This window comes from Nematolebias whitei, chromosome 2 (genome assembly GCF_014905685.2).
Source record: "Nematolebias whitei isolate Nwh7 chromosome 2, NemWhi1, whole genome shotgun sequence".
NCBI classification, from domain to species: Eukaryota; Metazoa; Chordata; class Actinopteri; order Cyprinodontiformes; family Rivulidae; genus Nematolebias; species Nematolebias whitei.
This window is the reverse complement of record NC_056499.1, coordinates 58,552,246-58,564,137: the sequence shown is the minus strand read 5'-3', so window position 1 is coordinate 58,564,137 and position 11,892 is coordinate 58,552,246. Positions and strand designations below refer to the sequence as shown.

General features: G+C 42.0%; 1 protein-coding gene across 1 annotated transcript in view; it reads right to left on the bottom strand.

Annotated features, from left to right (window-relative positions):
• LOC119427455 (coiled-coil domain-containing protein 69) overlaps window positions 1–11,892 on the bottom strand; it is a 168,043-nt gene that overhangs the window by 148,938 nt on the left and 7,213 nt on the right. Inside the window, exon 2 of the mRNA XM_037695080.1 lies at window positions 9,561–9,864. Within this exon, the coding sequence (XP_037551008.1) occupies window positions 9,561–9,864 (304 nt within the window). The remainder of the gene's footprint in view (window positions 1–9,560; window positions 9,865–11,892) is intronic.

Genomic DNA, 11,892 nt, shown 5'->3' with positions numbered 1-11,892 from the left:
GATGGATGGATGGATGGATGGATGGATGGATGGATGGATGGATGGATAAGGGCCCTGGTAAAGCTGCTCCCCCAGCGACCTGGAAGCAGAAGATGATGGATGGATGGATGAATGGATGGATGAGGGCCCTGGTAAAGTTGCTTCCCCTGTGACCCAGAAGCAGAAAATGATGGATGGATGGATGGATGAGGGCACTGGTAAAGCTGCTCCCACCACGACCAGAAGCAGAAGATAATGGATGGATGGATGGATGGTGAAGAAGGAGACCATCAAACAGCAGGAGTGGTCAGTTCAGGTGAACTCCTGCCTGTTTGCTTCAGATCAGCTGTTCAAATCTCTGCAGGTTCAAATAAAAGGTGCACCAGGACTTTCAGCTGAATCTCTCGGCCACAGTTGTACGGACGATAAACGATAACTGCTAAAAGATAACTGATGACTGATAATTGATAACTGTCCTTTCTGAATTTTTGACCGTTTTTGTCTCACTTCATCCTAGAACAAAAACATTAATAACATAATAACAGTTGAGCAGATTCTGGTAATATTTTCTTAAGATTCATTAAAGATCAAATGCTATTGGAAAATTTTCTCAACTTCCAGTATGAATTTAAACAAACACTATCTGAACTTAACATTGTAAAATTTGTTTATGAAATTTAATGTTCAAGGACACCGCTTAAGAAAAAAATTGTTTAATATGAAAAGTAAGAAGTGAAAAATGTAGAAAATAAAACTACTGCGTCCAACTAATGATTGTGTATCTGTGTGTCCCTCGTCTCACGGGCTTCATCCAGAAGAAGACACAAGTGTTGTTCCTGCTGTGTCCGCTTCAGTTCTTCATGTTCATTCAGTGATGAAATAAAACTTTTCTTTACTGGACTCTTTTCTCTTTCTCTTCACTAGAAAGAAGAAACAGGTGGTTAATTCAAGCTACATACTGTTTTTGAATAAATGCATGAAACAAAGAAAGGTGCAGCTAACAGATATAATAGATATATTAATAATAAGAAACTGATCAAATAAGAAAATGAAAAATAAATTGATTTAAAAATAATGAAAATAATATAATAATAATGGATATATGAATCAGAAAGTATTATATAGATACAGATATTCTTTATTGTCATTCGCACCTCATGTGGTACATGTGGTGGATCAAAATTATGAACACAGGGTCCCAGTTACATCCAACAATAAAATGTAAAATAAAAACAGTAATAAGATCTAAGATATGAACTAAGAAAAACATCAACTAAATATATGATAAGCACTAATAGAATAAAAACATTAAACACAATACGCCGAACAGCAGCACGGACATGAGTCTGTGTGAAGAGATAAGCACAAATGAACACAGCAGCATGAAACAGATCAGCAGCAACATGAAACAGATCAGCAGCAACATGAAGCAGATCAGCAGCAACATGAAAAAGATTAGCAGCAACATGAAGCAGATGAGCAGCAACATGAAACAGATTAGCAGCAACATGAAACAGATCAGCAGCAACATAAAACAGATCAGCAGCAACATAAAACAGATCAGCAGCAACATGAAACAGATCAGCAGCAACATGAAACAGATCAGCAGCAACATGAAACAGATCAGTAGCAATATGAAACAGATCAGCAGCAACATGAAGCAGATCAGTAGCAATATGAAACAGATCAGCAGCAACATGAAACAGATCAGCAGCAACATGAAACAGATCAGTAGCATTATGAAACAGATCAACAGCAACATGAAACAGATCAGCAGCAACATGAAACAGATCAGCAACAACATGAAACAGATCAGGAGCAACATGAAATAGATCAGCAGCAACATGAAACTGATCAGCAGCAACATGAAACTGATCAGCAGCAACATGATGTGATTATCCTGGTTAGATATTCATAAGGCTGCACAAACTCAAGTTCATGTTGCTGTTTGATGTATTGTTATTGTTTACTGCTATTAGTGCTTAGTGTATTATTAGTAGATGTTTTTTAGTTGATGTGTTTTCTTAGTTCATATATTAGTTCTTATTACTGTTTTTCTTTTACGTTTTATTGTTGCCTGTAACTGTGACCCTTTGCGCATAATTTCATCTTACCACATGTTCCACATGTGGTGGGGGTGTATTCAGTATTTATTCAACATTTTATTTTTTTACTTTAAACATAAAATAAAAGCAAGTCTTTATTTGCACAAATAAAGTGATGTGGAACATGTTGCATAATGTTCTTACCGAGCACAGAAGCTGCAGCGTTGTGCTGCTCTGTGAGGTGCAGCTGGGCTGTGATGGAGCTCTGTCAGGTGTAGACTCCTCTGATGGAGCAGGGGCAGAAGCTGGGAGGCTTGGAGGGTTTAATGTGGAGTTTAGAGTTGAACCGTCACGCTCTGAAATACGTTCTGGATAAAATACAGTGAGAAACGGGACCCGAGGACAGTTAGCGTTTATGCAAATTAGCTTAGCATCGTAGCACCGATGTTGTCCTATTATGGCGTCAGCCTCTTTTGTTAGTTAAAAATATGTTCAGAACCGATGGGATGAGTAATTTTAAAATATGTTTGAAGTTAGAAAACACTCACCATCTTCTATAAATGATTCAAGTAGAGCAGTGGCCATGTCCAAACCACCCTCCAATCGCTCCATCTAGCTCGCTTTGACTTTTTCGTCGGCCACCAAGCACAACAACACCTGCACTTCTGCATTTGACCACGGCTTTGATATTATTGATTTTGTATAGCTTCAAAATACTAAAAGATATGCTCCTCGAGTTATCGCTAATGGCAAGCAGTAGAGAAAAATGGTCGATCGGGTTGTTTGGAAAGACTCTACAGACAGGGATTACCAAGATGGCGGCGCGCATGGTTGCAGCGGCTCACAGCTCTCCTTTCAGTGCTTTTTAATGTTATTTTTGTACATCCTTTTTTCTTGTGTTTGCATTGCCGAGTTTGCAAACATCAACTATGGACGTCAGACCCTTTTGGACATCGGTGAGCAGCACCAAATACCTGTTTCGAGTGACTTTCATCACACGCACAACATCCCAGACGACATAGCGAGATCACCGGGCTCTCCGTGGATTGTTGTCGGGCCTGGGAGGCGGCGCAGACGGAGAAGGGAGAGGAAGCAGAAGCGAGGCTGCAGGTCTGGCGTTATGCTAAGGCTAAGATCACAACCCCACAAGCCACCTCTACCGAGCCTCTATCTCTCTAATGCCAGATCCCTGGTGCATAAAACGGATTATTTGGAATTGCAACTCGCTGGAAATCGCTTTGTTCGTGACTGCTGTGTTCTGATTATCACCGAAACCTGGCTTCACCCCGGGATACCCGATGCTAGCATACAGCTAGCAGGCCGCTCTCTGCTACGCTGGGACAGGACTGCGGACTCCGGTAAGAGCAGAGGTGGGGGGCTCTGTATTTATGTGCATGAGAACTGGTGTAACAACGGGACAATTATAGACAATCACTGTTCCCCAGACCTTGAGTACATGTCCGTGAGATGCTGACCGTTTTTTCTACCGAGAGAGCTAACAGTTGTGATAATTACTGCTGTGTATATACCACCCGATGCTAATGTAAATACAGCGCTCTCGCTCCTGCTTAACACCATCAATGAACAGCAGCAGGCTCACCCCGACGGTGTTCATATAATTGCAGGAGATTTCAATAGGGCTAATCTGAAGACTGTACTCCCAAAATTCTACCAGCATGTCAAGTGTTTTACTAGGGGGGAGAACACTCTGGACCATGTTTACTCGAACATTAAACATGCATACAGAGCCATACCCCTCCCCCACCTCGGGCAGTCAGACCATCTTTCCCTCCTGCTTTCCCCAGCTTACACCCCCTCAGATGTAGAGCAAGGCCTACAACAAAAACTGTTACAACCTGGCCTGGTAATATCCTGATGCATGCTCAATAATCCAGGTAGAAAAATCCAAAAAAGTTCAATCTGGTCCTCTGGACATTCAAAAAAAAAAAAAAAAAAAAAAAGCAAAAAAATCTAGAAACGTTTCGTCTCTCATCCAAGAGACTTCCTCAGTCTGAGGTGCTGGCCTGGTAATGCACTCGATGACCTACAGGACTGTTTTGAACAAACTAACTGGGACTTATTTGAACATCAGGAAATGGAAACATACACAGGAACAGTACTGGATTACATCAACTTCTGCATCGGAAATGTGACTATGGTCAAAAACATTCGTGTTTACCCCAACCAGAAACCATGGATGATCAGCCAGGTTCGCACACTCCTCAGAGCCCGCGACGCTGCCTTCAGGTCAGGTGACAGAGCTCTGTACCGAGCTGCTCGAGCCAACCTGAATAAGGGAATAAAAACCGCAAAGGCTGACCATAAAAGGAGTATAGAGTCCCATCTGTCCGGTAACAACTCACGGGAGGTGTGGAAGGGCATAAAAAACATCACAAACTATAGAGGCTGTGAGGTGACAACAGGAGACCTGAGTGCATCACTAGCAGAGGAGCTAAACTGCTTCTTTGCACGCTTTGATGCACCACAGCAGCACCCATCTGATCCTGCCCTGCCCCCACACCCACCCAGTTACTGCACCACTCCACTCACTGTACGGGAGCATGATGTTAGACGTTCCCTCCAATCAGTGAACCCCAGGAAAGCTACTGGCCCAGATGGAGTACCTGGCAGGGTGCTCAAAGCATGTGCCCTCCAGCTTGCCCCCACCTTCACCAGAATTTTCAATCTCTCCCTGGCCCAGGCAGTCATCCCTCCCTGCTTAAAATCTGCAACCATCATCCCAGTGCCGAAAACACCTACCATCACCAGCCTGAATGATTACCGACTGGTGGCTCTCACTCCGGTAATCATGAAGTGCTTCGAGAGACTGGTTCTCTAGCACATCAAGGACTATCTCCCTCCGAACTTTGACCCATACCAGTTTGCATATCGCACCAACAGGTCCACAGAGGATGCTATTGCAGTAGCTCTCCACACCGTGCTGAGCCACCTGGAACAACAGCACAGCTACGTTCGAATGCTCTTTGTGGATTACAGCTCGGCCTTTAACACAATCATTCCGGACATTCTTATAAATACATTGGACAATCTCGGCCTCCCCCCACTCACATGTGCCTGGATAAAAGACTTCCTAACCAATCGGCCCCAATCTGTAAGACTTGGTCCCCACCTCTCCTCCACTCGTACGCCAAGCACTGGCTCCCCACAGGGCTGTGTGCTGAGCCCCCTGCTGTACTGTCTCAACACCCATGACTGCAGCCTGGCCCACAACAACCACCTCATCCTCAAGTTCGCTGATGACACCACAGTGGTCGGACTAATCTCTAAGGGAGATGAGACATTTTACAGACAGGAGGTCCTGGAGCTAGCAACCTGGTGCTCAGAGAAAAATCTGGCTCTGAATATCAAAAGAACCAAGGAGGTAATTATTGATTTCAGGAAGCACAGCACCAACCTAGCCCCCCTTTACATCAACGGCGAGTGCGTGGAGAGGGTTCACACTTTCAGATTTCTTGGTGTCCATATCTCTGCTGACCTAAACTGGAAAGAGAACACCACAGCGGTCATCAAGAAGGCTCAGCAGAGACTACACTTCTTAAGAGTCCTTGAGAAGCACAACCTGAACACAAAATTGCTGCTGACCTTCTACCGCTCGTCCACCGAGAGCCTGCTGACATACTGCATCTCAGTATGGTACGGCAGCTGCACCCTGGCTGACAGGGAGAGGCTTCAGAGAGTAGTCAAGACAGCACAAAAGATAATTGGCTGCCCTCTCCCCTCCCTGATGGACATTTACACATCACGCTGCCTCAACAGAGCAGAAAACATAATCATGGACTGTTCACACTCGAGTTTTGAACTGTTTGACTTGCTACCTTCAGGGAAGCGCTACAGGTGCATCAGAACACGAACAAACAGATTCAAGAACAGTTTTTTCCCGAAAGCCATCACCACACTGAACTCACACATGCACTGATTTAATAATCTATCTTCCCAAACCCCTGGACTTCTACTGTGCAATACTACTGCCATTTCATACTCTCAGTCACCTTAACTACCTCACTAATATACATGATGTGCAATACAATTGTGTAATACTTGTATTTTTTACTTTCATTATTATATCTATATTGCGTTACATTTTTAGTGTGTATTTAATGTGTGTTTTCTTAAGGCGTGCACTGGAAAAAGGAGTGGCTTTTAATTTCATTGTACTGCGTATAATGACAATAAAGGCATTCTGATTCTGATTCCTCCCCCTGAACAATCAGTTACCGACAGTGTTTCTGAGGTCACGGCTCGGCTCGCTTGGACCCCTTGAGAAGCCGGGCCAGAATTCTGGGAGGTGAGCCGTTCCCAAGAACTATGGAAAAGACCCCAAACACGCGTCAAGCCGAAAATATTCGACCTGTGCCGTGACAGTGGAAAAGGGGCATAACTGTGGTCTGTTTGTTAAGAAGTCTAGGACCCAGTTGCAAATGGAGGGGCTTAGTCCTAGTGTGAATAGTGTGTCCATCAGGGTTTGGGGATCATGGTGTTGAAGGCAGATGTGAAGTCCACAAAAAGCATACGGACGTAAGAGTTTTTCTGTTTTAGTATTTCATTGTTTCTGACCAAGTTTATGCTTTTTGTTATTATTTCTTTGACTTTTGACACATCGTGATCTGATTTAGTATTTCATTGTTTCTAATTGTTTTTGGTTTTATATTTTTATTCCATGTGCTGTAAATATATCTTGCTACTTTTTATTTGATGATGTGATATTTTTGTTAAGCACTTTGGTAACAGTTTGTTTTAAATGTGCTCTATAAATAAATCTGACTTGACTTGACTTCTGCTCCAGGTGGTTGAGCGCAGTGTGGACCACAGAGGAGATGGCGTCCTCTGTTGATCGGTTCTCACAGTATGCATACTGATGAGGGTCCTCGTTGATGTTGATGGTTGTTTTGATGTGAGTCATGACCAGTTTTTCGAAGCATTTAGCGACTATCGAGGTGAGGGCCACTGGTGATAGTCATTCAGACCAGTCACTGTAGAGCTTTTTGGGACTGGGATGATGGTGGCAGTCTTCAGGCAGGTGGGAACTGTCTCCAGGGTAAGTGAGGTGTTAAAGATGTCTGCCAGCACCTCGCAGAGCTGATCGGCACATTCTTTCAACACTATAGTTAGGGTCGGCTTGGGTTTCCAGAGCTGTCCCTTAGTTATGCTGCTATAGGCTTAGACTGCTGGAGGACAAACTGACCACACTTTTCACTCTGCTACTGTCTTTACTTACTCTGTTCCACCTGTTTTGTATTTGTTATTATTTTTTCTATCCTTAACATGTGTTTTTGTCTTTCAGGTACACCTGGACCTATACCTGGACCTACCATTCTGTGTTTGTTTGTCTCTCCTTTCTGTCCTCTCAAGACAGGAAGATGGCCACTTGTCCTGAGCCTGGTTCTGCTGGTGGTTTCTTCCTGTTAAAAGGGAGTTTTTTCTTTCCACTGTTGCCACTGTTCTTGCTCAGGATGGGAGACTGCGACGAAGCCAAGATTCAACTTGTCTGCTGGATTCCTTAGATAGAGAACTTTACTAATTGGCTTTTCTATGTATGTGAATGTTTCTGTAAAGTGCCCTGAGACAACTTTGTTGTGATTTGGCGCTATATAAATAAACTGAATTGAATTGAATGGAGATGCAGATTTCATTTTCCAACAGGACTTGGCACCTGAACACAGTGCCAAAGCTACCAGTACCTGGTTTAAGGACCATGGTATCCCTGTTCTTAATTGGCCAGCAAACTCGCCTGACCTTAATCCCTAGAAAATCAATGGGGTATTATGAAGAGGAAGGTGTGATACGCCAGACCCAACAATTCAGAAGAGCTGAAGGCCACTATCGGAGCAACCTGGGCTCTCAAAACACCCGAGTGACACAGACTGATCCACGCTGCATTGCTGCAGTAATCCAGACAAAAGGAGCAACAACTAAGTATTGATGCTGTACATGTTCATACTTTTCATGTTCAGATGGCCAACATTTCTAAAATTCCTTTTTATTATTGGTCTTAATATTATAATTTTCTGAGATACTGAATTTGGTGTTTTCATCAGTTGTCAGTTATAATCATCAACATTAAAAGAAATAAACATTTGAAATATAATCAGTCTCTGTGTAATGAATGAATATAATATACAAGTTTCACTTTTTGAATGGAATTACTGAAATAAATCATCTTTTTCATGATATTCTAATTTTATGACCAGCACCTGTATGGATGCAGTTAGAGAGGACATAGAGGTAGTTGGAGTAAGGAGAGAGGATGCAGAGGGCAGAGTGAGATGGAGGAGGATGAGTCACTGTGGCAACCCCTGAAGAGGGAAAAGCCAAAATAAGAAGAATAAGAGGAGGAGGAGAAGAAGAAATGTTTTAATTAGATCAGGCAAACTTCTTGATTTTCTGACAAGTTTTTAGATGTGAGTTTGAGACTTGATGTTGTTTGATTAAGATCATGTCAGGCTATACTAGCTGTGACAGATCTTATTGACTTATTACTCCTTTTCACAAAGCCTCTTATTCAACTATGAAAATTTAGTTTTAGATACAAAACAATGATCCAGGATGTTTTGAACTCACCACCACGTGAGGCTGTGCAGGCTCACTAGAAGCTGCAGCTAACAGCAGAATGAAGCCAGTGCCTCTTAAAACATGTCCAGGAGTTTATTTCATTGTACCTGAACAGTCGCGGTGGAGGATTAGCTGCCCGCCAGTCAACAAATTACCAGATTACAACATGTCTGCTGTTTCACTTCTGTCCTGCAAATGAAGCGGCCCGCAGAGTGGGTGGAGTTTGTACAGTCTCAGTTAATTTATATCACTTCTAGCTGGATCAAGAACCGACTGACTGGTGAGGAACAGGTCGAGTCACTGCAGGCTGTGTGCTTTTTATTCCCCCTCCGCCTGATATATTTTCACTTATTTACATTAACATTTTATACTTAGTAACAGATGGGATTTCAAGTGTAACTAAGTAAAATACTTCAAATAAAACATACTCAAGTAAATGTAAATCCCCAAAAAAGATTTAAAAAACAAGTGGACTGGCTCACAGAGAGCTGGTTTGGCAAGGCAAGCCAGGCAGGCAAAGAGCCTAACAAGCCTTCAATGTGCAGGGCGAGTAGTCCGAGTCTAATCTGCAGGTGAACATAGATACACAACCAGGCCTCTCATGCAGCTTCATAAAGCTTGGAACTCCACAAACTCCAGACATTTTAGAATTGATCAAGCCTTCTGAATGGGAAGAGAAATGTCTTCAGCTTCAGAATAGAAGTCCAGTTGTTACTGCTTTTTTTTTTTTTTTTTTTTTTTTTAACCTTTTCTGGATTGAACATAACTTGGATGACCAATAATCTTCACCAGCATAGGTTGGAATAATTACTTAAAGAAGTACAACAAACACAGCATTCATACTTAATTGCATAATGCGAGTTAATGTAATTCCACCCCTGGCTTTCTCATAATTTAAACCTTTACTCATTTTAGCATTGAGAACCTCTTTTAAAACAAACTGAATGATCATAATGAAACAACCACCTTCCAGTTTAGAGATCATCTGGACGGAGACTGAATCTGTGGGCAGGTTTCCTCCTCCAGTGGCCTGCTGGTTGACAGATGGTGCTGTTAATGAAGCTCTTCTGAGCTCTTCCAGCTGTCCTAATAGGTCCTGCTGAAGTTGGTCCACCTGTGCCCGATGCTGCTCGGTCATTCGCTGGACCTCTACCTGATGCTTCTCCATTAGGTCACGGAGTTGTGCTCGCATCACATGCTTTTCTGCCTCCAGCTTAGATTTGAGATTCTCTCGTTCTATTTGTAGCCAATGCAGTTGTTCCATGAGCTCCTGTGGGGGTAAACAAAGAACTCCTCGTCAATTGTAGAGGACAAAGACATCCAAAAAGACCTAAAAGCACAGTCACTAAACAACCAAAGGTAATTACTGTCTATATCTACAGTCAGAGTTTCTGTACAATGTCATAACAGGTATATGAGCAGCCAGGAGACAGAAAACAGCATTCAACCAAATTTATTCAACAGAGATGTGCTCTTTAACAAGATGTAGTGAACCAGATGACCTGATGATCTGACCCTCATCTGACCCTGATGACCTCAAATCTACCAGATGGACAGAGACTGTTATTTTCATTGATCTGAATAAGTCTGAGCCATCTGATGACTTTCTTTCTTGAATTAATCAAGCAGAAAAGACAATTCTTTATAATCATTACTGTCTTACAAATGTTTTGATAATCAAATTGTGTTAGTTTCACTCAATGCTTACAGGTTGAAAAGAACTACTCATTTTTATTTTACATAAACAGTAAGTAATGATTTTTATTTCTCATTCAAAGAAGAAATCACCTGAATATGCATTTCTTGATTTTCTGTCTGAAATGAGTCAAGTCGTAAGTATGTGAAAGGTTGGTTTTCGGTCAACTAAAATGTTTACCGAGAAAGATGTCATGTTTAAACTTTTTCAGAAGATTACCAAGAGTTGACTCCACGAAGTCTGCTCTCCTGCAATAATCTCTCTGTCAGTTGTTAAAACAATCTCATTCTCTGACCTTGGCTTAGATAACATCTTACGTCACAAAACCACTCCTCTTTCTGGTCCATCCACGAATCAGAAAGCTCTGAAGTAAACTCGGAAGTAAACTCATTTAAAATGTGACAACTTCCCGGTTCTAGTAGAGTGCAGTAGATTCCATAGAGTGCAGTAGATTCCATGGAGTGCAGTTAGTTCTCAAGGAGTTCAGAGAACTAGAGTTATGGAGAGTTTTGGAGTTAGAGTCTGAGAAGATCTGAAAGAGTCTGAGAGCTGCTGACAATGAAGAGTCAGAGTTGCCGAGAATCCAGAGACGCTTTGGGATTATGATTCTGTTTGAACTAACCACGCACGACTCTCCAAGGATTTTAGCTGTTCTCAACGGAGACGCTGATATCAGTCTGAAGGTTCTTACTGAGGTGATCTATCGTCAACAAGGTAACGGTTTCTTCTTCGACTAAAGTGTACCTGGGACAAGCTGAGATACCTGATGGGAGCGTGCAATTTCTGGTCAAACAGATTAAATTCCCTCACATATTCCTCTGTAAGATAAAATCTCCAGTTCATCTTAAACTCACCTCTCTCTCATAAATCAGTACAGATATTTTAGAAATATCTGAAGCAAAGTCCTCAAATCACCGCCGAGTGATTTGAAGTTCATTATTTGTGAAACTGTCTGTTATTATTTTCATATTTTGCCAAATTAATGTAAATGTTTGATGTTAAACTTTGATTCTGAAAATAAATGACTCCATTCATTTGATGGGTCAAAGATAATAACGTCTCTCGTTCGCATTCCTTTAAATTCAATGCACGGCATTACACAGTCAGAAAAATGAAGAACTCGTGAAAAGTATGCATAAATATATACCACATATATTGTCATACTACAACAAGTGACACGTACCCACGTGACTCACTACAAACTGGTGGCCCGTAACGGTTCATGAATGACTGTTAATTCGTGTAAAGATTGATTTAAATGTTGGCATGTTGAAAAAGTAACAGCTGATGAGCTGTGAATGTTTACGCAGCGGCTGGGCTGCGCGCTTGGAGCTCGGCTCTGCAACTTTACGCTGCATGTTCTAAGCGTTGGGCTAGTAATGTTTTAAAAGCTGAAATTGTGTCATTGAGTCTTTATAAAAGCTGAATTTGTACGTCTGTTACGTGTAACTAAAAGCTGATGAGCTGTGGAAGACGTTATTCTGTTTAAAAGTACGAGGTTCTGCTAAGACCCGGCTGTGGGTTCGGTTCTGTTCAGTTTGAACGAGTATTTTGAATAGATGGATAAACGTTTTAAAAGCTGAGCGCCGCCTCAGGACATAG